At 46.9% G+C, this 24,560-nt stretch overlaps 1 protein-coding gene and 3 non-coding genes across 4 annotated transcripts in view; all 4 read right to left on the bottom strand.

Annotated features, from left to right (window-relative positions):
• The window catches only part of wdr43 (WD repeat domain 43), a 28,195-nt gene extending 10,564 nt beyond the window's left edge, over positions 1–17,631 (bottom strand). Inside the window, exons 1-9 of the mRNA XM_042333305.1 lie at positions 17,401–17,631; positions 10,365–10,499; positions 9,617–9,738; positions 6,510–6,630; positions 5,477–5,616; positions 3,628–3,730; positions 2,770–2,834; positions 1,159–1,324; positions 71–157 (exon numbers count right to left, since the gene is read on the bottom strand). Coding sequence (XP_042189239.1) covers positions 71–157; positions 1,159–1,324; positions 2,770–2,834; positions 3,628–3,730; positions 5,477–5,616; positions 6,510–6,630; positions 9,617–9,738; positions 10,365–10,499; positions 17,401–17,610 — 1,149 coding nt within the window. The 5' untranslated portion in view covers positions 17,611–17,631. The remainder of the gene's footprint in view (positions 1–70; positions 158–1,158; positions 1,325–2,769; positions 2,835–3,627; positions 3,731–5,476; positions 5,617–6,509; positions 6,631–9,616; positions 9,739–10,364; positions 10,500–17,400) is intronic.
• LOC121848616 lies at positions 4,075–4,149 on the bottom strand. The gene has a single exon (XR_006084992.1). It is a non-coding gene; the product is annotated as a small nucleolar RNA SNORD53/SNORD92 (small nucleolar RNA).
• On the bottom strand, positions 5,889–5,963 carry LOC121848615. Its single transcript, XR_006084991.1, has one exon. It is a non-coding gene; the product is annotated as a small nucleolar RNA SNORD53/SNORD92 (small nucleolar RNA).
• LOC121848618 lies at positions 7,092–7,170 on the bottom strand. Its single transcript, XR_006084994.1, has one exon. It is a non-coding gene; the product is annotated as a small nucleolar RNA SNORD53/SNORD92 (small nucleolar RNA).
• Positions 17,632–24,560: the final 6,929 nt, after the last annotated feature.

Below are 24,560 nucleotides of genomic sequence, written 5' to 3'. Positions count from 1 at the left end.
CTGACCTCTGAGCTACAGGACTCCACAAGGTTAAAAAGGATGGTATTTTTGGTTGCATTCTTCACCCTACCTTAGTTACAGCCGATTCTGTTCTGAGTACCACCAGTGTCTGGACATCTCTCACCAGACAAATATGGGGTTCGGTGGTGTTCAGCGTCTAAAATGAGAAATGTGGATAGCTTTCATAATTGTGCAACAAAATACTGTAGTATTCAGATATTTATAGTACAATTCATCAGATTATTACACCAAACACATTGCAATGTCAAAATATTTAATTAGTCAACTAGGACAGAGCAAAAATACACTCCCTTGCTGATAAAAACATCCAGCCAAACAACCGAATGGCCTCCTTCTGTGCCGTAACATTCTATGAATCTATGAAAAAAAAACCAAAGGCATTTGATGCAAATGTACATGTGGGAACTTTCGGGTCAATGAAAGGTCCCACAAACAACAATTCTACTCCAGGTCCAGTTATAAGTTGTTCGAACAACTTGTCCCAAGAAGCAACAGGACATGCTCAGCCACACTAGAAATGAGCAAAAATTACTTGAGCTCTTTACCTGAAACCAGTAAAAATTGATTGCTTGACTCAACTTCACTTACAAACTTCCTTCCCACCATCCAAGTTAACCCTCATGTGCTCACAGTTCTGTGACTGATGAGTTCTACACTGTTTTTTTAGCTTATTTTTTAAAAAAAGACAAATAACAAAGTTCTCTTCCAGTATACAGGTTACTCAAACTTTAAGAATAGCCTTTATTGTGATCTTAACCCAACCCAGCAAAACTATATGAAAATAAAACTTCAAGCAAGTTAATTGTAAAGATGTTCATCTAATTCAATTTGTTCTACTTTTCCTTTCTGTATTTTGATTTTAAACGCATTTCTAATCATTTTAGTTTCTAAATTTGTCTCCAGGTACCCTTGTTATAATGTCCAGCTCTCACCATACCCTTTTAGAAGTTGGGAGCCACTTTATTTTTTTTAAAATGGTAAGAAAAAAGTATTTTTTGAAAAAGAAATAAACAAAAATAGCCTGAAAATTTGATCTGTGCAAAAATGTCTGCATGTCAACCTACAGAAAGAGCAGGAAGTGGGGAGATGGAGGAAGGTGACCTGGTCATAAATGTGCATTACTCATCAGCTACTTACCACTTTCTCTAGGATTGGATGCAACACGGTGTTGTATGCTATCAGTAACGATTGCCTATCCGAACAAAACGCAGCTCCCAGGATAGGAACAGGTCTTGTGTCTGTGCCCTTTCCCGATGTGGCTACCTGTACCGTGCAGGTTGGTAAGAGAGGCTTTTTGCAGAACCTATTTAAAATAATACAATGGTTAGACAGGTTTGTTTTTTTAAAAAAGGAATGTCTCCGATCCTACAGGGCTAGGGAGAGGATAATCTGTCGGGGGTCCCAGTACTGAGCTGATTCAAGCAACTCAAGCACACATTGTGTGTGTGCCAAGGTTAGGTAGCCCGGAGATTAGGTAGGATTTGGGGGGAAAAAAAAACAACCAGAATGGAGTTTTTTCATTGTGCCAACCAACCTACAGCCCTCGAGGCCAGGAAGAAACAGCCCCTGAATATTAGCACTAGTCTAAGTAAGTCTAAGTAAGTGTTCAATCGGGAGTGGGTTTCCAGGTTTTTCTAGACTGAATATTTCTTGATTTATGGCATAAATCAAGAAATATTCAATCAAGAAAACGAATTCTGTGCCTGACTAAAACCACTGAGTTAGCTGATCTCAGCAGAGGCACCAAGAGAGATCATTGTCCATAGACACAGGCCCCTGGGCACAATTGCACAAGGATTTTGACATGATCTGGGGATAATGACAATAATAAGCCTCACATCTGATATAGCACTTCATCACATCTCAAAGTGCTTCACAGGATATATTGTGAAGTGGATTTGACTGTATTTTGTGAGTGAAACATAACAGGCAGTTTGCGCACAGTAGTGTCCCGCAAAAAACAGCCACGGTGTGAGTGACCAATCTTATTTGGAGGGCGGGTTATTAGTCAGGACTCCCATCTCTTTTCGAATAGTGCCATGTATCTTTAATATCCACTTGACAAGCAAACAGTACTCTCGGTTTACTATCTCAACCAAAGTATTTCACCTCGAACAATGCAACACACCCCAGCACCACATTTGAGTGTCATGTTAGAACGTGTGATTCCAAGCATCAAAATGGGGTTTGAACCCACAATCTTCTGACTCCGAGGGGAGAGCGCCCCTGTGCTAGGCTGACACATACCTTCAGAGCCTTCGAAAGGGAAAGCATACGTGTCAACTCAATAAGCTAGCATTTATGCGCAAGAATATGCATATGGTACAGTCTGGGATTTACATTTGTATACGCATAATTAGCGTAAAACCCAATACTACATGCAAACTGATGCAGGTATGAGTTTAACATGCCGTCATTCTTTTCTGTACAATGTTTATCAATGGAGTGATAGCCAGACTTTGATGTAGGGCTCACACAGTGGAAGAAAAGTCAACCCAACAGAGAGTCAAAGGTCACATTCTGATGGAAGTTGGAATGTGATTACAAACAGTCTGTAACGTTAACATGATCTCCAACTCAACAGACTAACAATTCATTGTGTAGCTACCAGAGCAAGGCCAAGAATCCTAAAAATATTTTATTGAGTCACAGGCTCGCTGGTGCAGAGTAGCAAAAATTCAGGCTTTACAACTCAAAACACTACAACATGGGGGAAGAGAAATGTTTCTGAATTAAACAAAGTCTTACCCATTTAAAATGTGCTCGAACAGATGCATTTGTCCATCTCTGCACACAACTGCCAGCTTCATGGGCTGAAAAGCAAGAACTTTGATTAGATCCATCATTCACTCAAAGCAAAAAGTTTTTCCCCCCCCAAATAAAAACTAATGCACATGACTGTACTGATTAACAGTCACAGAAAGATTCAAATTGAAAAGATTTAGGAATTCAAACACAATTCTTTCATTTTACAGATTCTACTATATCCTAAAGGCAATATGATGCTGTGCATTCCCAGTTACTGATGGATAACAGCATCAGGGTATTTAGGGTCAACTTAACCATCCTTTTATCACTATGTAGCCATTAGACTCTAAATAATATTAATTTTCTGCTGCATAATTTCTTGCTTATTCAAATGACTTCATTTTAGCAGGAACTTTCATACATAATCTTAGAATAGTGTGACACTGCAGTGAAAAGGGTAGCATTAACTTGGTAGATCCACAGTATGAAGTGAACATGGTTACTTTACCTGAGTTGACATTGGGGAAAGATTATTTTTGCTAAGCAGTTGGTTGGACACAAATGTACAAGCTTTCTGATATGAACTGGGGAAACATTAGCAATGGCAACAAAGAGCCAGTCAACTTTGACCATTTAGTCTCTCAGCTTTCAACTATAGTACAGACTGCCCACCCTCTCCCACCCCCAGGTTATAATGTGGCACACATTCGGTGTTCACTAGCCATAGAGGGCAGAATCCAGTGGAGGCAGGTGGGGGGGTGGGGGGTCTCAAGAACCATTGGAAACCTTTCCAAGAGTGGTTTAGAGTTCACGTGTTTTGTGATTGTATAACAGGCATCATAATTCATCTCCACTTACGTCTTCCCGGTCTTCAGAAGTGGACAGATCTACATATATAGGTTCGTCTGTCAATGTAAAGGAGAGCACTGCATTTTTATCCTTTCCATCTGACCGTACTTGCCTGTTGATAAGAAATAAAATCCTGTCAAACACATATTTAAACAAAAGCTGTATATAGCTGTATATTTGGAAAAGAAAACAAAAACTGCTGCCAATGTATAGACACGACTAAGGAAGATACAAAACTGAGCATCACCTGCAAAGCCACCACCTCATATTCGATCATTGGAAACAGCCGAAAAACACCAGTTTGTCTTTAAGAAATCAAATTGAGCACAGAAAATTGGCATTTCCCCAGGTGGTGGGAGGGAAGGGGGATCAGCACTAAAATACACAATGGGCCTTTAGTAGACTAACCGTTCTAGAATTAGCAACTAAAGGAGAGCACAATACAACAAAATGGATATGCTCAGACAGCCAAGGATGTGTCATCTGATTTTCTCAGAAACTTAGCGAAACCTTATTAAGTCATCATAGCACACCTTGGACAAATCCCTGGTTTAGTTTGCAGTTGCATTTTTTTTAATTCAAACCTCAAAGTAGCAAGTTGAAGTTTGTAATCCAGATAATGGTATCCCAATGCAAAGGAGCTTTTAAGGCATTATAATAACCCTTACAATTGATGTAGCACCTTATCATGTCTACAGCGACACAGAATATAACAAAGTTACAGTGTATAGCGCCTTTCATGTCGGGCGGCCATCCCAAAGCAGTGGACAATGTGTTTTGGATCCAAGCTGAGGGTCAGGATCGAGGAGGGTGAGGGGCTGGGGGAGGAGGAGGGTGACCGATGGCACGGTCGAAGGATGGTCTTGAGATGGGTCTTGAAAGAGACAAGGGAGGTGATGAGGCGGAGGAACTGCGGGATAGAGTTCCAGAGGGTGGGGCAGAGTAACTGAAGCCCCACCCACCAATGGTGGGGCGGGCGAGGGGAGGCATGAAGCAGGCTGGAGCCCGCTGAGCAGAGGGAGCGGCCAGGTTGGTAGGGGGTTAGGCGGTCGGAGAGGTCGGGGGGAGGGCTTTGAAGGTGAGGACCAGGATCTTGAACTGTATCCTCTGTGATGGGAAGCCAGTGGAGTCGGGCAAGGATGAGGGTGATAGGGTTACAGAGCCTGGTGCGAGAGAGGACATGGGCTGCTGAGTTCTGGATGATCTACAGCCTATGGAGGGAGGAGTTGGAGAGGCCGACAAACAAGCAGTTGGCGTAGTCAAGTCTGGATGTTCTGTATGTGTTTATGAGGGCCTCGGCGGCCCACAGTGTGAGACAGTGGCAAAGCCGAGCAATGTTGTGGACGTTGGAAAAGGCAGAGCTGGTCATGGCACGGATGTGGAGTATGAAGGACAGTTGAGGGTCGAACAGAACATCGAGGTTCCGTGTTGGATAAGTGAGATGTAGAGTGCATCCATGGAGGGAGATGTCAGTGACAAGGTATGAAGGTTTGAAGCCAAGCAGGAGGGCCTTGGTGTAGTTGACGTTAAACTGCAGGAAGTTAGCTCTCATCCAGGACCCTAAAGTGAATTGACTGTATATTTTTTAGCGAAACACGGCAGCCAAATGCACACAGCAGTGCCCCACAAACGGTCATGGATTGAGTAACCAAATTATTTATTTTATTTTTTGAGGGAGGAAGTGATTATTACTCCCGGAAAAGCGATCCACCAACTGACTAACAACCGGGTTCCTACTTACTGCTAGGTAAACAGAGGCGTATGAGGTAAGAAAAATTGCCCAACCCTGCCCGGGGAAATTGCAAAGCATACCTAGATATGTAAACTGATAGATAGTGAAACACTAAAGTTGCCTCACCAAACATTAAGAATTCGATCATGTGCAGCGCCAGACAGGAAGTACAGCCCAGTTATTCCATCAAACGGCGGACTGTCATTGGCAGGTCGTATTGCTGCAAACGTGAGAGACGTGACTGCTGTCGAGTGGCCTGTGAATTTCTGCAGAAAGATAATGGAAAGGAAACATTACTGGACCACACATTGCCTGACGTTTGCAAGTGATTAATTGATCAAGTTCAATGAACAGGTGCTGATTACCGAGAGGTGGCTAACTCTCAACTGGCCAACTTCCCTGCATTTGTGAACCTCGTAATCATGAGATCTTACTTTAAGTCTCATTTTAACATGTCAGTATTTATTTGCCCATCTATCTCGCAAATATTAAAGGTAGCATCTCCAACCAAGGAGTGTCAAGTTTTCCCAAAATGGATATGCTCAGACAGCCAAGGAAGTGTCATCCGATTTTCTCAGAAACATAGCGAAACCTTATTAAGTCATCATAGCACACCTTGGGCAAATCGCTGGTTTAGATTGTCGACAGAGATTTGCACTAGTATATTGCACGTTTTCTAAATTGTATTTAACTCTGGGTAGCTAGCGATAAGGAGAATCACCATTCAATAATAATAATCCTTGTATTTGATATAGCGCCTTATCATGTCTTTGAGACAGCTCAAAGCGCTTCACAGAATATACTGTAAAGTGAACTGACTATAGTTTGTGGGCGAAGTGTGGCAGCCAATTGCGCACAGCAGCGTCCTACAAGCAGTCATGGATTGATTGACCAATTTATTATTTTTTTAACCCCCGGAAAAGCGATCCACCAATCGACTACCAGGTTCCTACTTACTGCTAGGTAAACAAGAGGTGTGTGGAGTAAGGAAAGTTGCCCAACGTTTCACCCTGTCGGGAATTGAACCCAGGTCCTCTCGCTTGCGAGGCGAGTGCTCTAACCACTAAGCTACAGGCCTCCACATTTGTCTGGAAGCAGCATGATTGATACAAGTTGCATTTCATCCACCCACCCCCATTTGAATACACACAGCACTCACCTTGTACACTTCTTTGGTCTCCAAGTCCCATAGTTTGATGCCACGGCCTGCCGAGAGCAACATCTTTCCATCGGGGCTGATACATAAACAGCTGACACTGCCCTTCTCAGCTTTCCACTTGCTGTTAAGGATTTTTTTAAAAAAAAATACATTAAACCAAAGTCCTTTTTAAAAGCTGTAATTTAGTCAACACAGTAGTCCGAAGAACCCCGCAATGACCAAAATTTGCAATAACCCCATATAGCCTGATTCTCCTTGAAGAACCAGAGATAATACACAATCGGTGATGATGGGGGATTTAAAAAATTCATCAGATAAAATATTAGCAAGTCAATTGATTAAAATACCTGCTTCTGATAGCCAACTCTGGGCATTGTGGATGAGTTACTGGTTGACACGTTGTTAGGCAGACCATGGATGGGGAAGGAGAAGTAAGAATCCCAACACATAGTGCACCAGCCTGCCTTTCTCTTGGAGAATAAGTGCAACCTTCCCATTCATATTTGCCTTTCAGTGGATTCGATTTAAAATTGGACCATCAATTCATACAGCTCGAATAGCAAATCAGTGGGCTAATGCAATGTGCTCAGACAGCCAAGGAAATGTCATCTGATTGATTTTGTCAGAAACTTAGCGAAACCTTCTGAAGTCATCACTGCACAACTCAGGCAATCCACAATTTGATTGATAGATTTACACTCAAATCAAGGTTTTATAACTCTGTTGTAAGAATAAACATCCAACTAGAAATGTTGAACCTCAACAAAACAAGCTACAATTACATAATAGATTTTATAATGATCCTTGCATATGATATAGCACTTTGCAGATGTGAAGCGCTTCAAGACTTCCTCCTGATGTGAAAGGTGCCATATCAACTGCAAGGATTATAGTATTTACTCAAAGTGCTTCACAGGATTTATAATAAAATGCAGTGATTATTTTGTAGGCAACTGCGAGATCAGTGCGAATAAATGAGTGATCATTTGATCTGTGAGATTGTTGGCCAGGACACCAGGAAAAATTCCCTTCTCTTTTCAAACGGTCCCGTGGGATCTTTAATATATGCTTGGACAGATAAACAGGACTCCAGATTAATTGACTGACCCAAAGGACCATATTCCAGCATTGAGGCCTACCACCAGCTCTGCTTTGGAACAATATAGTTAAGCACTGTATTACTTTAGGAAGTGTCTCCTCCATCAGTCTCAAGTTTTTTATAGTTGGCGCAGCCCTCTGTTCATTGCAACCAATCAACTTTGATTCTCTAACAATGCTGTATAAATATCATATGCAGCAGTTCGCTTCCACAATGCTGATAAACATCCTTATCATCGAGTGACTTTCAGATACTTTTCAGAAAATAAATAACTGTGAATCAAGGCAATATGGGCCGACCAGAAAGGTTCCAAATACAGTACTAAAACTCCCAAAGTTTGGAGCAACATTAGGGACAGGATGATGTTGTAACAAACTTGCCTTTGAAGTAGTTCCAACAATCTGAGTTTCACTTTCACAACCATCCAAATTAACCCTTATTTCTACCAATACAAATTTTACACACAATTTTGTTTCATCACAGACAATACAACGCAGAACCAAACAGCAAGATGTTAAGAACTGCATACTGAGCCGTAAAATCAGATGGACATAGGTTTGCATCCTGGTCTGTGTTGAGGTAGGGGGAATCATAGCTGGGGCAGCAAATGGGCTCTACAACTACTCTTAGTATCTTTCAGCTACAGAGGAGGAACAAGCAAAAAGGAGCAAAAGAAAGTGTTTTCCACATTTATCTATTTCTAGAGTTTATATTGTATGAGAACATATTCCTTGCATTTAATATAGCACCTTATCACATCTTAGAGACGTCTCAAAGCGCTTCACAGAATATACTGTAAAGTGAATTCACCAAACATTTCGTGGGCGGAACGCGACAGCTAATTTGCGCACAGCAATGTCCCACAAACAGTCGTGGTCACGAGACTTAACTGTGAAGTTCTTCACAGTTGCATAGTTTCTCAGTGCAGGTTCACACACAGTCAGGCACTTGAATCAAGATAATTCAGTTGCTGATAGTGGTGTAACCACCCCTCCAACACAAATAAATTGTGAATCACAAGGGAATAAAAAGGCTCCTTTAATGGCTTCAGACTTCAAGATGAAAAGACTATAATCTTTCAGCTCTCAATAGTTTGGGATAAATATGGCCAAGCTTTATTGCTATTCACATTCTGCTAAGAGCCTAAATGTTTACAATATTAAAAAAATCACATTTCATAACACTACATTAGAGACTGGTACAAAATTGCCATCTTAGAATATCTAAATTCATGATGGGATAAGAGCCTCAAACAGTCCAACTTTTCTTTCAAGTGGTGTAAAATGCCTACATTGAGTTGATAAATGTAATGTACTTTTGTTTACAGAATAACAGGCAGTTGTAAAACTCACAAAACCCAGAAAAGAGCTTTAAGTCAATGTACTTTGTTAGGTACTAGCTGTAAGTTTGAAACGTTAAAGATTAAAGGCGGTGAAGCAGGGGAGTCAGAAAATATAATGGTTACAGCAATAATCTTCAAAGCAAATATTCAGTTGAGTCATGGAGTTAAAATTCATTCGACCTGCATTCTATTCCAAGCTGGAGAACAACTGTTAAATGAAGCACCTTATAGAAAGGTGCCCCAAAATCAAATCACATGGCTGACAGGAGGCAGTAAACAAGGCAAGTTCAATGACAACAAAAAATTCTATTTATATAACACCCCTCAAACAGGGTAGCGTAGCATGACGCTGAGCCAGGGGGGGGTGATATAGGCACGGTCGAAGAGGAAGGTCTTCAGGCACAATCTGAATATGGGGAAGAAAGGAGCAAGGCAGGGGGATAGAGGAAGAACATTCCAGAGTTTCGAGGCATAGTGGCTGAAAGTGCAGCCACCAATGGTGGAACGGAGGGCACGAGGGAGCCAGTCGAGCAGAGGCAGTGGGTATGGGGAGTAAGCAGGCAAGAGGTAAGGAGGGGCCAGGGTATGAAAGGATTTGAAAACGAGCGCGAGGCTCTTCAAATCGATTACACATCATCATCTGAAAAAGTAGAACCTTCTACTAACCATTTCACTTTCCCTGTTCGTGCGTTCCATTCCGCTATGTGTCCGTCATCTGAGCAACTGTATAGATGACCGTTCTCTTGATGCCACTGTATACAGTTCACTTTACTGACATGTCCGCCATCCTAGCAGTATTTTATAAAGAAAGGATAAGCTTGATAGAGCAACAATTTCAAACTTACCAACCACTAAACGCGTGTGAATTACAAACATGCATTGGGAGCAATATTCAAATTCGTTTTTTTGCAATGCTCATAGGCAAAATGTAACTGAAACAAGCACTAAGCTTATGCAGCGATCGAACTCCCCAAATTAAGTTTTACAAGACCGATTTTTACTGTAAATGCCATTCAATGGCACAGTAAACAAAGACCGTTAATATAAAGTGAGTAATTCAGATATGTGATTGTATATTAAACCTGTTGCCTTAGCACATTGTCATAAACCCCGTCCAAAACTGATGTGCTATATGAACAAAGGGATGCATGTAGAGAGGACCAGCCAGTTCAGACAACCGGTCAAGATGGAAATTGGGGCTCAGATACACAGCATTCCACTGCATTTCATAATGCAATTCATGTGATTGGATTTTTTTTTTAAAAAAAACGTTGTTGCTGCACAATTTTCTCCTCACACTAGTTCTCCTTAAAAGATGCAAGAAAACATCCGAGCCAAGCCACTCACTCATTTCCCACAGGATAAAAGTAAACAAGTTGCAAAAGATTGTCTTATCGAAAAAGAAACCGCTTACCAGCTTGTTCTGGAGTTCTCCCTTCACTGTGCTGTACAGTAAGATGCTGCCGACTGCTGTGCCGATAGCTAACAGGTCCAACTCTGGACTACTGTGCACATTTTCTGATCTTCTCTTTTTCTTTTGTGGACCATCCTGAAAGATGATGAGAGAGGAATAAAACAGTCACATATGGGGAGGGAGTCATTCATATGCACTTCACTGTACCACTACTAAGCACAGCCAACCCATAGACACACAGGAGAAATAGATGCTGGAGGATTGCCAGCACTTGTGACACAATGCAACATGACCCATATAGTACCTACTGGAGAAATACAAGGGAAGAAAGTTAACAACAACTTGCATTCGTATAGAGCCCCTCACGCAGGGCAGTGTCCCAAAGCTCCTCCTAGAGTTAAGAGGGAAGGGAAGAAAATCATGCATTTTTATTGCCGATAGATCTCCCCCCACCACCCACCCCAATCTATCATATACACACACACAATTTTTATTTAAAAAGAAAAAAGCAGTGATATCCAGTGACCAATGCAACAGCAGGATTGTAGATCTCCACACATGCTCTCTATACAAAGTTGAGTACTTTATACTAATAAAGACAAAATGTCTGTCTGTGTGTCTGTCCAGCAATAACCGATTGATGTAGAGACATGATTCATACCTCATCGGAAATGTCTTGCGAGTGTCATGGGCATATTTTTTTTTTGGGGGGGGCGACCGCCTATCGTTGATGATCTAGGACCTAAACAAGCTCAAAGCACATGGATGGCAATTTTGCTTAAGGTATACACAGTGTTTAAGGCATGTTAAATGGTTTGTGAGTGATTTCACTGAAATCTAGATTCCATATCGGATCCTTTGGTTGCAAGTGTAGCTGCAACGGGTACATGTAGTAATTATATAAATGCAAGTTGTTATACAAAGCCTCACTTAATCTTTTGAAAAACATTTTGAAATCAAACATTATGTTAGAAGATTTACTGGGAGTTACTGAAGGGTTCTAATAACAAGCTTTGAAAAAGCAAACTGCTTGCTTTATAGTTATTAGAACATCCTCCCAACTGTAGATTTATGTTTCTGTATTATGGTAAAGAATCCTTCCTTTGATAGTGGCTATTACAAGACATCTTAGAACTTCATGAAGTATTTGTAGGAACTTCACTGCATTTCATAGGCAACGTTACTTTTATTCAGATGCATTCACTTCAAACTCAGACTATTACTTTTTCTGTAAAGAAAACCCTCTTGATGTCAGCTATTTCTATTGAAAGCCGTTTGTCAATCTTTTTTAAAAAAATTGTGGCTACTCTGGAGATTTAAATGCAAAAAGATACAACCTCCAAATGGCCATGTGTAAAAATACACAATGGCTCAGCTTCTTAATTCACAGCCCAATGTGAAAATGAGGCAAACAGAACTAAAAGTCTTCAGTGATAGACAGAGAGTAAAAAAGAGACAGAGAACCACATCTGATCACACTTCAAGAGAATCTGCTGTGAACTGTAAAGTGGACAACTGGGCAATGTAAATTGGGCAACTTCAGGTTTGGACTGAGAAGTGATGTCTCTCAGTTACATGGCTCACTGATATTCAACTGCATGGGCTTACACATGAAGAATGGCCACTTGGTGCAGAGGAGATCCATGCAACCATATCCAAGTACATGCAGAGTTTTTAGGAGAGATGCAGAGGAACAAAAAATAAAGCAACAACAACAAGATTTTATTTATAGAGCGCCTTTCACGTCGGGAGGACGACACAAACAACAACAACAAGATTCCATTTATTCAGCGCCTTTCACGTCGGGAGGACGTCCCAAGGCGCTGTACAGTTGGGTCAGGACCCGAGCATTGGGGGGAAATGGTAAGGGGGAGGGAAGGGAGGGGGCGAGGAGTGGGGAAATGGTCAGGGTGAGGGGAGGGAAGGGAGGGAGCGAGGAGGGGGTAGAGAGTCGAGAGGGGAGCTGAAGGCACGGTCAAAGAGAAAGGACTTGAGACCGGCCTTGAAGGAGGAAAGGGAGGAGGCGGCGAAGGCACTGGGGATGGAGTTCCAGAGCCTCGGGGCTGAGAGGCTGAAGGCCCGACCACCGATGGTAGGGCGGTTGGGGCGGGAGACGTGGAGCAGACCGGAGCCAGAGGAACGGAGGGTACGGGCGGGTAGGTAGGCGGATAGTAGGTCAGAGAGGTAGGAGGGAGCGAGGCCGAGAATGGCCTTGTAGGTGAGGGTGAGGATCTTGAATTCGAAAGCGCTAGACGGTTAGGTCGGGACCCGAGCATTGGGGGGAAATGATCAGGGTGAGGGGAGGGAAGGGAGGGAGCGAGGAGGGGGGAAATGATCAGGGTGAGGGGAGGGAAGGGAGGGAGCGAGGAGGGGGTAGAGAGTCGAGAGGGGAGCTGAAGGCACAGTCAAAGAGAAAGGTCTTGAGACCGGCCTTGAAGGAGGAAAGGGAGGAGGCGGCGAAGGCACTGGGGGATGGAGTTCCAGAGCCTCGGGGCTGAGAGTCTGAAGGCCCGGCCACCGATGGTAGGGCGGTTGGGCCGGGGGATGTGGAGCAGACCGGAGCCAGAGGAATGGAGGGTACGGGCAGGTAAGTAGGGGGATAGTAGGTCGGAGAGGTAGGAGGGAGCGAGGCCGAGAATGGCCTTGTAGGTGAGGATGAGGATCTTGAATTCGATCCTCTGGGGGATGGGGAGCCAGTGGAGGCGAGCGAGGGTGGTCGCGGTGTCTGGTGCGGGACAGTACACGAGCTGCAGAGTTCTGAATGACCTGCAGTGTGGAGGGAGGGCCGGGAAGGCCGGCGAGGAGAGAGTTCCCATAGTCCAGCCTTGAGTGATAAAAGGCGTGGACCAGGGTTTCAGCCGCGTGAGGTAGTGCCGTAGTCTGGCGATGTTCCGGAGGTGATGGAAGGCGGTGCCAGTTGTGGTGCGGATATGAGGAAGAAAGGACGGCTCAGGGTCGAACAGAACCCCGAGGTTCCTGATGGCTTTGAGAGGTGGAGAGTGCAGCCTTGGATGCTGATGCTGTCAGCGCCTGAGGTGCGGAGGCGCTGACGTGAGCCAATCAGGAGGGCCTCAGTTTTGCGCACATTGAGCTGAAGAAAGTTAAACAAAGACCTACACTATTTTGTGGTTTACACAATTGTCACTAACAATATAAATCTCTTACCTGTTGAGTCCATTACTGCAGCTTACTTTTTGGTAAGAAAGCAACTAGTTAACTGGTTTACCGGTAACTGAAAACATATTTGTTGACAGTTCTCAGAGCTTCTGAGGACACGAATGGTGAATCCACTGCTCAATCCTAACCCTAACTCAATATCAAAAAGCCCTGGACTCCCAAGACTCAGGGTCAATCATCAGTCTATGCAGAATTAGCTGATCTAATGAGTGACAGTACAGAATAATAATACTTTAACTTTGATATAGGATCTCCTCATTTCGTCAAGACATCTGAAAGCCCTTCGCAGTATTTAATGTAAAGTGGTGTGACTGTGTGTATTTTGTGGGCACCACTAGGCCAGGGAAGTGGCATGCCAAACAGAGAGTAAAGCTCCTGATCACTAGCCGCTGACCTTGCAAACAGGTGGACATCAGGTGAGAACAGGTTCAGAGATGTGCAATCGCTTCAAAAGTTAATATCTACACACAAACATAAAAAATGGCTCCTATCATGTGTGAACCTCACACATGGAAGTGTCCATGTCAGCCATTTATAGAGGGCAAGAAGCACCCAAGGAATCCTATCCCAGAACAAGTCAGTGCCTTTAGGAAAAAGGGGATAAAATATAAATTATTGATCTATAACCTCGATCTCTCAGAAAATAAAGATTGGTCTGGACGAAGAAGGCTTTTCAGCCCATCCTATCTCATTCCTCTGGAACAGCCGCCTTAATGTCCCCCATCACTTCATCAAACTGCTTTTTAAATGAATCTAGTGCCCTGGCCTTTACCATCTTTCCTGGTAACCTGTTCCAGTCATTGATTACCCCCTACGTAAAGAAAAACTTCCTGAGTATTAGCTGAAATTACCCTTTACAGCTCTAAATCTATGTCCTATTGTTCCACTGTCTTGATATATCCTAAATTATTGATCTGGGTTTACTTTTTCAATCCCATTTAAAATTTTGTGCACCTCTGTGAAGTCCCATCTAAGTCGTCTTCTTACAAGACTTGAAGAGCCCGAGCTTGTCTAATCGTTGCTCAGAACTTATTCCTCTAACACTGGGGAATCATCCTCATTGCTTTCCTCTGGACTCTGGTCTTGATAGCCCCCTTATCACATGGTGACCAGAACTCTAAGCCGTATTTAAGGTGCAGTCTGACCGGAACATTCTACAGGGGATCTGAACTTAGCTGATTTAGCAATAATGTCCATTTGCCTTGTTTATTGCTGCCTCACATTGTGAGCGATGAGTCAACGAACACCCCTTTCAGCTTCCCCCCCTTGGAAAATTCAATCCCATTCATGGAGTGTTCGTGTTTTCTATTCTTAAATTCTATATGAAGTACCTTGGATTTATTGGTACTAAACTTAACATGCCAAGTATCAGCCCATGTGCATACTCTATCAAGCTTTCTTTGTAGAACCTTTGCTTCCTCCTCCGATTCCACATTTCCTTCCCTTCCTCAGACTTACCAAACCAGTGCGCAATCTAGGCATCATGGTCGACCTCCAGCTGTCCTTCCTCCCCCACATCCATCCGTGACCAGGACTGCCTTCCTCCACCTCCGCCACATTGCCCGCCTCCAACCGAACCTTACCTCAAATGCAGCCGAAACCCTGGATTACTCAAACGCACTCCTCGACGGTCTTCCCAGCCTCACTATTCAAAAAATCCAGCTCATTCAGAACTCTGCTGCCCGCATACTTGCCCGGACCAAACTCCGTACCCCCATTTCACCGGTTCTGGCCAGGCTCCCCTGGCTCCCCATCATCGAATAGATCGACTTCAAGATCCTCACACTCATGTTCAAATGCATTCACTCCCGGGCACGTCCCTACCTCTCCGACCTCTTCACTCCCCAATCCACCACCTTCGCTCGACTGGCACCACCCTCCTGCTTGTCCCTCACACTCTCCGCTCGACCAATAGAGGTCTCGCTTTCAGCCACTCTGCCCAGAAACTCTGGAATTCTCTCCCTCAATCCCTCCACCTTGCCCCTTTCTCCCCTTTTTCAGGTCCCGCCTGAAATCCTTCCTTTTCGAGCGTGCTTACGATCCCCCCGCCCTCCCAGCTCGGAGTCAGGCTCTGCCGCTGCTAAAGCACCGAGACGCTACCCTGTGTGGAGGGCGCTGTATAAGCGCAAGTTGATGTTGTTGTCCCCAACTTGGGTGTTATCTGCAAATTTACTGGGTCTGTGAATCCAGGTCATTCTAATATATATGTGGAACTGGAGGGGTCCTAGTACAGGCCCCTGAGGTACCTCGCTTAATACGTTGCCCCATTTTGACCGAGCTCCCCCAACAATGACTCTCTGCTTCCTTTTCTTCTGCTAATTTTAAATCCACATCCGCGTCTTGAAAGTGCATTACACGTGCATCAATATATGTGGAAAATAATGAAAAGTGGGATTTCGTTTCATAAAATGGTTAGTTTTTGCACCTGCACATGGATAATATTACAACTTTAGCACTAAATAATAGTAATAATAATCCTTGCATTCGATATAGCGCCTTATCACGTCTTCCGAGGCGTCTCAAAAGCGCTTCACAGAATATAGTGCAACGTGAATCGACTGTATATTGTGTGGGCGAAACTACTTCATTTGGGTACATTTTTTAACGAGAAAGATCGTTTTAAAAAAAAACTAAATTTTAACATGAACAGTTCCAAGCTGTGGATTGTCAGTGAGTTACAGCTCCACAACGTGTGCAAGTCAGACAGACAGACAGACAGACACCTCAAGCTGGTGATTAACAACTAAAAACTGAGACAAGTTGGGAGTTAAGTTCTCTCTGGTCAACCCCCCCCCCAACCATGTGGTAGGACAAGGCAAGCACACGGGTCCCGTCCCTTTAAAACTCCCAATCCCCAGGCGGTGTGGCCTTGCCTTGCCCATAGCTCGCCTCTCCATTACACGTGGAACAGGCTGGAGGAGGAGGAGGAGATGGTATGTGTGAGTGAGTGAGTGAGAGAGAGAGAGAGTGAGTGTGTGAGTGAGAGAGTGAGTGAGAGAGTGTGAGTGAGTGAGTGAGTGAGAGAGAGAGAGAAAGTAAAAAAAAACCACATTGTTTTAAAGGCTCTCAATAAAAAGATCAAACTAAGTTCGATCCCAAAGTTTTTCCCTTTTATTTTTAATTTTCTTTTAATAAAAAGAGAGAGAATAGGATCAGAAAGATCCGATGAGTTTGGGGGGGGGGGGGGGGAGTTATTTTTTTTTGTCTGTCGCTGCTAATCATTTCACAACGTCCCTAAAAACGTCTCTGTAAAGTCGAGCTTCTTTTTTTTAGAAAAAAAAGATTGACATCGAAATAAATGGAGGGGGGGGGAGAGAAATATATATATTTTTTGGTAAAAAAAAAATTTTTTTTTTTAAAAAAATAATAAAAGGGAGGGGCGGCTGGAGGTTCACCGAGTTTCCCCCCCACCCCCCAACCCCCACAGTTAGTTAGTTGTAAAGCGAGTTGGGAGAGAAAACCTCGGGGACCCCCCACCCCCTCCCCAGCTCTTCCCCCCACCCCCCCCCAAAAAAAAACCCCCTCATCATGCGGGGTGCCAGGCTGGTTGTTGGGGGGGGGGGGGGCAGGGGAGAGAGGGGGGGGGAGGGGAGAGAGAGAGAGAGAGAGAGAGGAAGGGTGGGGGGTGGGGGGGTCGGCTGTGCGCCACATGCAGCCGCGGCCACAACCACTGAAAAGGCGGTTGAAAAGTCCCAGCCCCGAGGCCCCGCTCCGTGACAAACCCTCGGTAACAGCCGCGCACTACAGCCCCCGACCCGACCCGGCCCGGCCCGGCCCGACCCCCGCTCCCAGGCCCCTGGGATCACCCCTCTCCCCCGCGCGCCGCCCTCACTAGGCCCCGCCGAAGCCTGAGACTCACCTGACCGAGCGGCCGCGGGGGAGCCCACGCCAGGCAGCTGCAAGTGGCGCTCAGGTGAGAGGACGGCACGTACTCGTGCCTCAGGCCGCTGCCCTGCGTGCTCCACACCCGGATCCTGCCGTCCGCCGCCGCGGTGGCCAAGCACTCGGCCGCCGCCGGGGAGAAGCGGCAGCGGCAGCGCGACTCTGCCCCGTCTCCAACCGCCGCCATGCCGTGTCGCCACGTGTAACCCACTGCGCACGCGCGCCCGGGAGAGGGGGACGGGGGGGGAGGGGGGAGAGAGGGGGCGGGGACAGGAGCTGTCAATCACTGCAGAGTCTCACTCACTCACTCACTCACACACACACTCACACATACACACAATGCCCAGTCACTACAGTCTGGGCAGTCCGTGTGGCCCCCCCTGTGGAGCAACCCGCAGCCCCTCAGGCCGCGGCGATTGGCCCGCGACGGCGCCCCTCGGGCTCTGTCCGGCGGCGGGGGGGGGGGTCGCGCGCGCTTCGGCTCACCGGCCCACCGAGCCGGTCGGGAACCTCGGGGGCGGTGGGGCGGGGTGCGGGGGGGCGGTGGGGGGGGTCTTTTCTTTCACCCGCATCCAAGCCACGAACCGCTCTGCCTCTTCCCTCACCTCCGTAACGTCGCCCGGCTCCGCCACTACCTCAGGCCGCTGAAGCTCTCGGTCATTGCCGTCCTCACCTCCGGGCTCGACTATCCAAACGCTCCGCTTGTCGGCCTTCCCAACTCCCCCCTCCACAGGCTGCAGATAATCCAGAACTCTGCAGCCCGTGTCCTCTCCTGCACAAACGCCATGACCCCATCTCCCCCATTCTCACCCGATTCCATTGGCTCCCTATCCTTCAGAGGAACCAGTTCAAGATCCTGGTCCTCACCTACAAAGCCCTCCATGGCCTCGCCCCACCCTACCTCTGCAACCTCCTAACCCCCTACCAACCCGCCCGCTCCCTCCGCTCAGCCGGCTCTGGCCTGCTCCACGTCCCCCGACCCACCCGCCCCACCGTTGGCGGGAGAGCCTTCAGCCACTCTGCCTCCAACCTCTGGAATTCCATCCCCCAGTCACTCCGCCTCGCCCCCTCCTTAACTTCCTTCAAGTCCCGCCTCAAGACCCTCCTCTTCAGCTATGCCATCGGTCATTCCCCTTCCCTTCCACTTCCTTCTCCTTCCCTGTACCATAGCTTGGGTCTGAAATGCTGCACATTGTCCAGCGCCTTGGGACGTCCTCCCCACATGAAAGGCGCTGTACAAATGTAATCTTGTTGTTGTTGGCCAATGTGTGGAGTGACTCAAGCCTCTAACACTGTTCATTCCCATCTGTGTGGCCAGTGTGTGGAGTAACTCACAGCCTGTAGCCCATCCAGAGTAACACTGCTAATTATTGTATTACTTTAATTCAGATTAACAATTGTAAACATGTTGTGCATAATCACTAACATCCTCCAGCCCCGTAATGCATCATCTTAAGATCTGTGAAAGGTGCTCGACCGTGGGATGGAGTTCCAGAGTGTGGGGGCAGAGAGGCTGAAAGCCCGGCCACCGATGGTAGGGCGGGTTCGGGTGGTAGACATGGAACAGACCGGAGCCCGCTGAACGGAGGGAGTGGGCAGGTTGGTAGGGAGTCAGCAGGTCAGAGAGGTAGGAGGGGACAAGGCCATGGATGGCCTTAAAGGTGAGGATGAGGATCTTGAACTCGATCCTCTGGGGGATGGGGAGTCAGTGGAGTCGAGCGAGGATGGGAGTGATGGGGTCGCGGAGCCTGGTGCGTGAGAGTACATGAGCTGCAGAGTTTTGGATGATCTGCAGGTTGTGAATGGAAGAGTTGGGAAGACCGATGAGGAGAGAGTTCCCGTAATCAAGCCTTGAGGTGACGAATGTGTGGGTGAGGGTTTTGACAGCCTGAGGGGTGAGGCAGTGGGGGAGTCTGGCAATGTTGCGGAGGTGGTGGTAGGCAGTGCCGGTCATGGTGCGGATGTGGGGGAGAGAGGACAGTTCAGGGTCAAACAAGACACCCAGGTTCCTGACCGGCTTAGTGAGGTTGAGTGTGCAGCCGTGGAGGCTGATGCTGCCGGCGCCTGATGTGCGGAGGCGCTGGCGCGAGCCAATCAGGTGGGCCTCGGTCTTGCTGACGTTGAGTTGGAGAAAGTTGGCCCTCGTCCAGGACTTGATGTCAGACAGGCAGTCGGTCAGGACCTCAGTAGTCTTGGAGTTCAGGGTGGAGGCAGAGAGGTAGAGTTGGGTGTCATCCGCATAGATGTGGAAATTTACCCCATCAGCTGCTTAGGCTCCAATGTAATAATAATCCTTGCATTTGATATCACGTCTTCGAGACGTCTTAAAGCACTTCACAGAAGTGCCTTCGGGTCACCCTCCTTCCCTCCCCTGCCCTCCAGCCTTCCCCAATCCCGACACCCAGCTCGTGTCTGAAACACTGAGCGTTTGGTGCCTTGGGACGTCCTCCTGACGTGAAAGGCGCTATACAAATGCAATTTTGTTGTTTTTGTTGGGATCCCTAAGTCCTTGGCTCTTGCCAACCTGCGCCTAATACTTTCTGGAATTAGGTAAACAGGATGTGTCCCTCCAGGGACAGAGTGCGCAATCCATTCCAGCTGTCTAGCTCTGGGATTTCTATGTGTAGGTGGGATGCATGGAAATCTCAAGCTTGGTTTGGATACTCTTAAGCAGTGATGGGTTTCCGCATGAGTCAGACACCCAACAAGAGAGCAAAATAAATAAGTAAATCCTGCATGAAGGGCACTATATAAATGTAAGTTGTTGTGATAATGTAACCTAATATCCAGGGGTGTGCAACACTCTTAATTTTTCTGTTATGATACAATTTAAAATTTGTAGAACGTTGTGAAGTTACAGCCTACGGATCCACGGAACAATTACGTTAGTCTAAAAATGTTGTTTAATATGTAGGGAACCAGGATATAGTCACGCCTCGTCTGTAGAAATCACACGTTTATTGTTAGAGTACAATAAATGTTGGTAGAAACATCCCTCACAGGCTGAATCCCCATTCAACGATAACAAAAACATTCGCATTACTGTAATAATACAACTTATATCTGCTGCTGTGCGTCCCTTGCTATGAGATACCCAGAGACAGATGGAAAGAGAAGTGCAGGAGGAACGAGAGCAATTTGTTTTGTTTTGGAGGAAAGCTCATTTTTGCAATTAATTTTCCAGTACTTTCCTGCTTACTGCAACAACAACTTGCACTTGTATAGCGCCCTCCTCGCAGGGTAGCGTCTCAGAGAGCTTAACAGTGGCTGAGCTTGACTCCGAGGAGGGGGGAGGAGAGAGGTGGCCATAAGCACGGTCGAGCAGGAAAGTTTTCAGGCAGGACTTGAAAGAGAGGAGAGAGGGGGGGCAAGGCAGAGGGATTGAGTGAGAGTGTTCCAGAGTGTTTTGGGGTGTAATGGCTGAAAGCGCGACTTCCGATGGTGGGGTGGATGGTGCGAGGGACGAGCAGGAGGCCGGTGCCAGTCGGCGGAGGTACCGGGTGGTGGATTGGGGAGTGAGGAGGTCGGAGAGTTAGGGAGGTGCCAAGGAGTGAAGGGATTTGAACACGAGTTTGAGGATCTTGACGTCGATCCATTCGGTGATGTGGAGCCTGGGCCAGAACTGCTGAGATGTTGGTCCGGGTCAGTATGCAGGCGGCAGAGTTTTGAATGAGCTGATCTTGTGAATGGTGGAGCTAAGGAGACCGGCGAGGAGTGAGTTGGACTAATCCAAGTGGGAGGTGACAAACGCATGCACGAGGGTTTCGGCTGCATTTGGGGTAAGATACGGTCAGAGGCGGGAAATGTGGCTAAGGTGGAAGAAGGCTCCTGGTTAGGGACTGGATGTGGGGGAGGAAGGACAGTTGGGGGTCGAACTGGACGCTTAGGTTGCGCACTGGTTCAGTGATTCTGAGGGAGAGCCCAAGGAGGTTGAGGGGTTCAGATCCGCAGGAGGGAAGACCTTGACGGGAGCCAAGGAGTATGGCTTCCATCTTGTCCGTATTCAGCTGCAGGAAGTTTACACTCATCCAGGCCTTGATGTCTGCCAGACAAGCTGATAGAACATCGGGGGACCTGGAGTTGGTACTGGAGGAGGCAAAGTAGATTTGTGTGTCGTCCGCATACATATGGAAGTTTACCCCGTGTCTGCAGATGACATCGCCCAGAGGGAGCATATAGATAAGGAAAAGAAGAGGCCAAGGATGAAGCCCCTGGAAACCCTGCAGGTGACTGGGCGGGGGCGGGAGGAGAAACCATTTGCTGAGATGAAATGGAGGCGTTTGGTAAAGTACTGCTGCTGTATAACCCCAAGAAAATACCACTGTAAAATCTTTGGCTCCCCTTAAAAACTCTGCTCTCCTTACACAATATGCAATTATACATAGCAACAACTTTCGCAAAGGATGCATGTCTTGAAGTGCTTTACAGATATGTATGTATAATAAAAATAATCCTTGCATTTGATATAGCACCTTATCACGTCTTCTAGACGTCTCAAAACACTTCACAGAATATACAAAGTGAATTGACGGTGTGTTTTGTTATTAAATAATTTAAGGATCTCAAAGGAATAGATTTTGAAGAAGGTTTTGAGGCTACAATCTTCACTCCCTTGCTCTGCTTGCCACACACGTGAACTGGTTAGACTTGGGACATCACAACAGATGTTGTGATCAAAACATGATCAAAAGAAAGGGTATCACAGATGACCAAGCTCTTTCACCCACTGCATCGCCTCCTTCCAGAACACTGTGCGCAAATGTTTCGCTCAGAAAATACAGTCAATTCACTTTGCAGTATATCCCGTTGAAGCTGTTGAGATGTCTCACTGACATGATAAGGCGCTGTATCAAATGCAAGCATTATTATTATTATTAACACCCACCAAATTATCCGTCTTCCCATTAAACAATACTTGAGACCAACTCTGATGTGTACTTTCAAAATGGATTTCCTCCAAATTGCACTTGATTTCTGGGTGTCACTGTATCATGCATTATTTCCTGTGTGTGTGCGTGTGTGTGTGGTGAGACTTCTGTGACCTATTCGTGTGCCTCTGTCTTTGCTGCTCTGACTGTTGCCACCTGTCAGGCGGTGCACAAAATGTCTCAAGTGTATAAAAGTACTTCACCCAAGTTATTTTTAAGTTATTTTTAAGTGCAGTGATCGTTATTATAAAGGGAACTAAGGCATCTAGTACAGGCTGACCCCAGCACAGCACAGCACAGCTTCTTATATTAAAAAAATGTTATAACAAAGTTGGCCTGGAGAACGTTACAGCACAGAATCATGCCATTTGGCCCCAGATCTGTTTTTCTCCATATGACCCACCTCTTCCAATCCCCACCGCTGCTCACTCTCCACTCCCTTTAACATCCCTCTTCTTCAAGCATCGATTTATTGTCATTTAAGACCTTTTCTTTTCGACTCAACTGAAGGTCACCCTGCCCCACCCCATCCTCAGTTTGGCTGCAGCCCGTGTCCTCTCCCGCACCGGGCTCCGAGACCCTATCAGCCTCCCCCATCCTCGCCCGACTCCACCGGCTTCCCATCACACACAGGATACAGTTCAAGATCCTGGTCCTCACCTTCAAAGCCCTCCATGGTCTTGCTCCCTCCGACCTCCTAACCCCCTACCATCCTGTTCGCTCCCTCCGCTCAGCGGGCTCCGGCCTGCTTCACGTCCCCCGCCTTGCTCGAACTTACTATCGGCGGGCGGGCCTTCCGCCACTCTGCCCCCACCCTCTGGAACTCCATCTTGCAATCCCCCCGTCTCGCCCCCTCCAAGACCCACCTCAAGACCCTCCTCTTCGACCGTGCTTTCGATCTCCCTGCTCCCCCTCCCCCCCCCGCCCTCCCCTCTCCCCCTCTCCCCCACCCCGAACCACAGCTCGGGTCTGTAACTCTGTCTGTCCAGCGCCTCGGGAAGTCCTCTCGACATGAAAGGCACTATATAAATGTAATTTTGTTGTTGTTAATCGGCTCTCTGAAGCGTTTTGAGATGTTCTCTTGACGTGAAGGGTGCTAATCAACAACAACTTGCGTATCTATTGAACCCCTCGCACGGGGGAGCGTCCCAGAGCAATGTTACATACATAAATGTAACGTCGTCGTAATTCTCTTTACAAATAATTCATAATAATAAATAATAATAATCCCTGCATTTGTTGCAGCGCTTTTCACGTCATCGAGACGTCTCAAAGCGCTTCACAGCGTAGACTGTAAAGTGAATTGACCGTGGATTTTTTGGGCGAAACGCGGCAGCCAATTGCGCACAGCAGCGTCCCCACAAACAGTCGTGGAGATTGAAGTGACCGATTTATTATCGGGTCCTTTTTTTTCCTCTCTTGCGGGATCATCATCATCGTCAGGCGTGCGGAGTGGAGTAAAGAAACCTGCCCGAGGCTTACCCCCTGCCCGGGCATCGAACCCGGGTCTCTTTCGCTCGCGAGCTGAGCGCTCTAACCGCTGAGCCCACAGGACTCCGCGTGGCCGCGTTCGGAAAGTGCGCGAGAAAAAGAGGAGGGGGGGGAGAGAGAGAGAAGGGGGGGAGGGGAGAGAGAGAGAGAGAGAGAGAAGGGGGGGAGGGGAGAGAAGAGAGAAGGGGGGGAGGGGAGAGAGAGAGAGAGAAGGGGGGGAGGGAGAGAGAGAGAGAGAGAGAGAGAAGGGGGGGAGGGGAGGAAGAGAGAGAGAAGGGATGTGGGGAGGAAGAGAGAGAGAGAGGGGGAGGGGGGAGAGAGAGAGAGAAGGGATGGGGGGGAGGAAGAGAGAGAGAAGGGATGGGGGGGAGAGAGAGAGGGGGGGAGGGGGGAAGAGAGAGAGAGAAGGGATGGGGGGGAGGAAGAGAGAGAGAAAGGGGGAGGGGGGAGAGAGAGAGAGAGAGAGAGAGAGAGAAGGGGGGGAGAGAGAGAGAGAGAGAGAGGATGGGGGAGGAAGAGAGAGAGAGGAGGGATGGGGGGGAGGAAGAGAGAGAGAGGTTTACAGGTTTAAATTATTTTTTGGGGGGATATAAAGTGAGATGTGGCAAAAACAGCAAAACCTGCCCCATTTTAGGTGGGGGGTCGGGGGTGTGGGGTCGGGGGTGTGTGTGGGGGGGGGGGTAGGGTGTGTGTGGGGGGTCGGGGGTGTGTGGGGGGG

This window comes from Callorhinchus milii, unplaced genomic scaffold, assembly GCF_018977255.1.
Source record: "Callorhinchus milii isolate IMCB2004 unplaced genomic scaffold, IMCB_Cmil_1.0 Scaffold3, whole genome shotgun sequence".
In the NCBI taxonomy this organism is placed as follows: domain Eukaryota; kingdom Metazoa; phylum Chordata; class Chondrichthyes; order Chimaeriformes; family Callorhinchidae; genus Callorhinchus; species Callorhinchus milii.
This window is presented reverse-complemented; position numbering and strand designations above follow the sequence as displayed.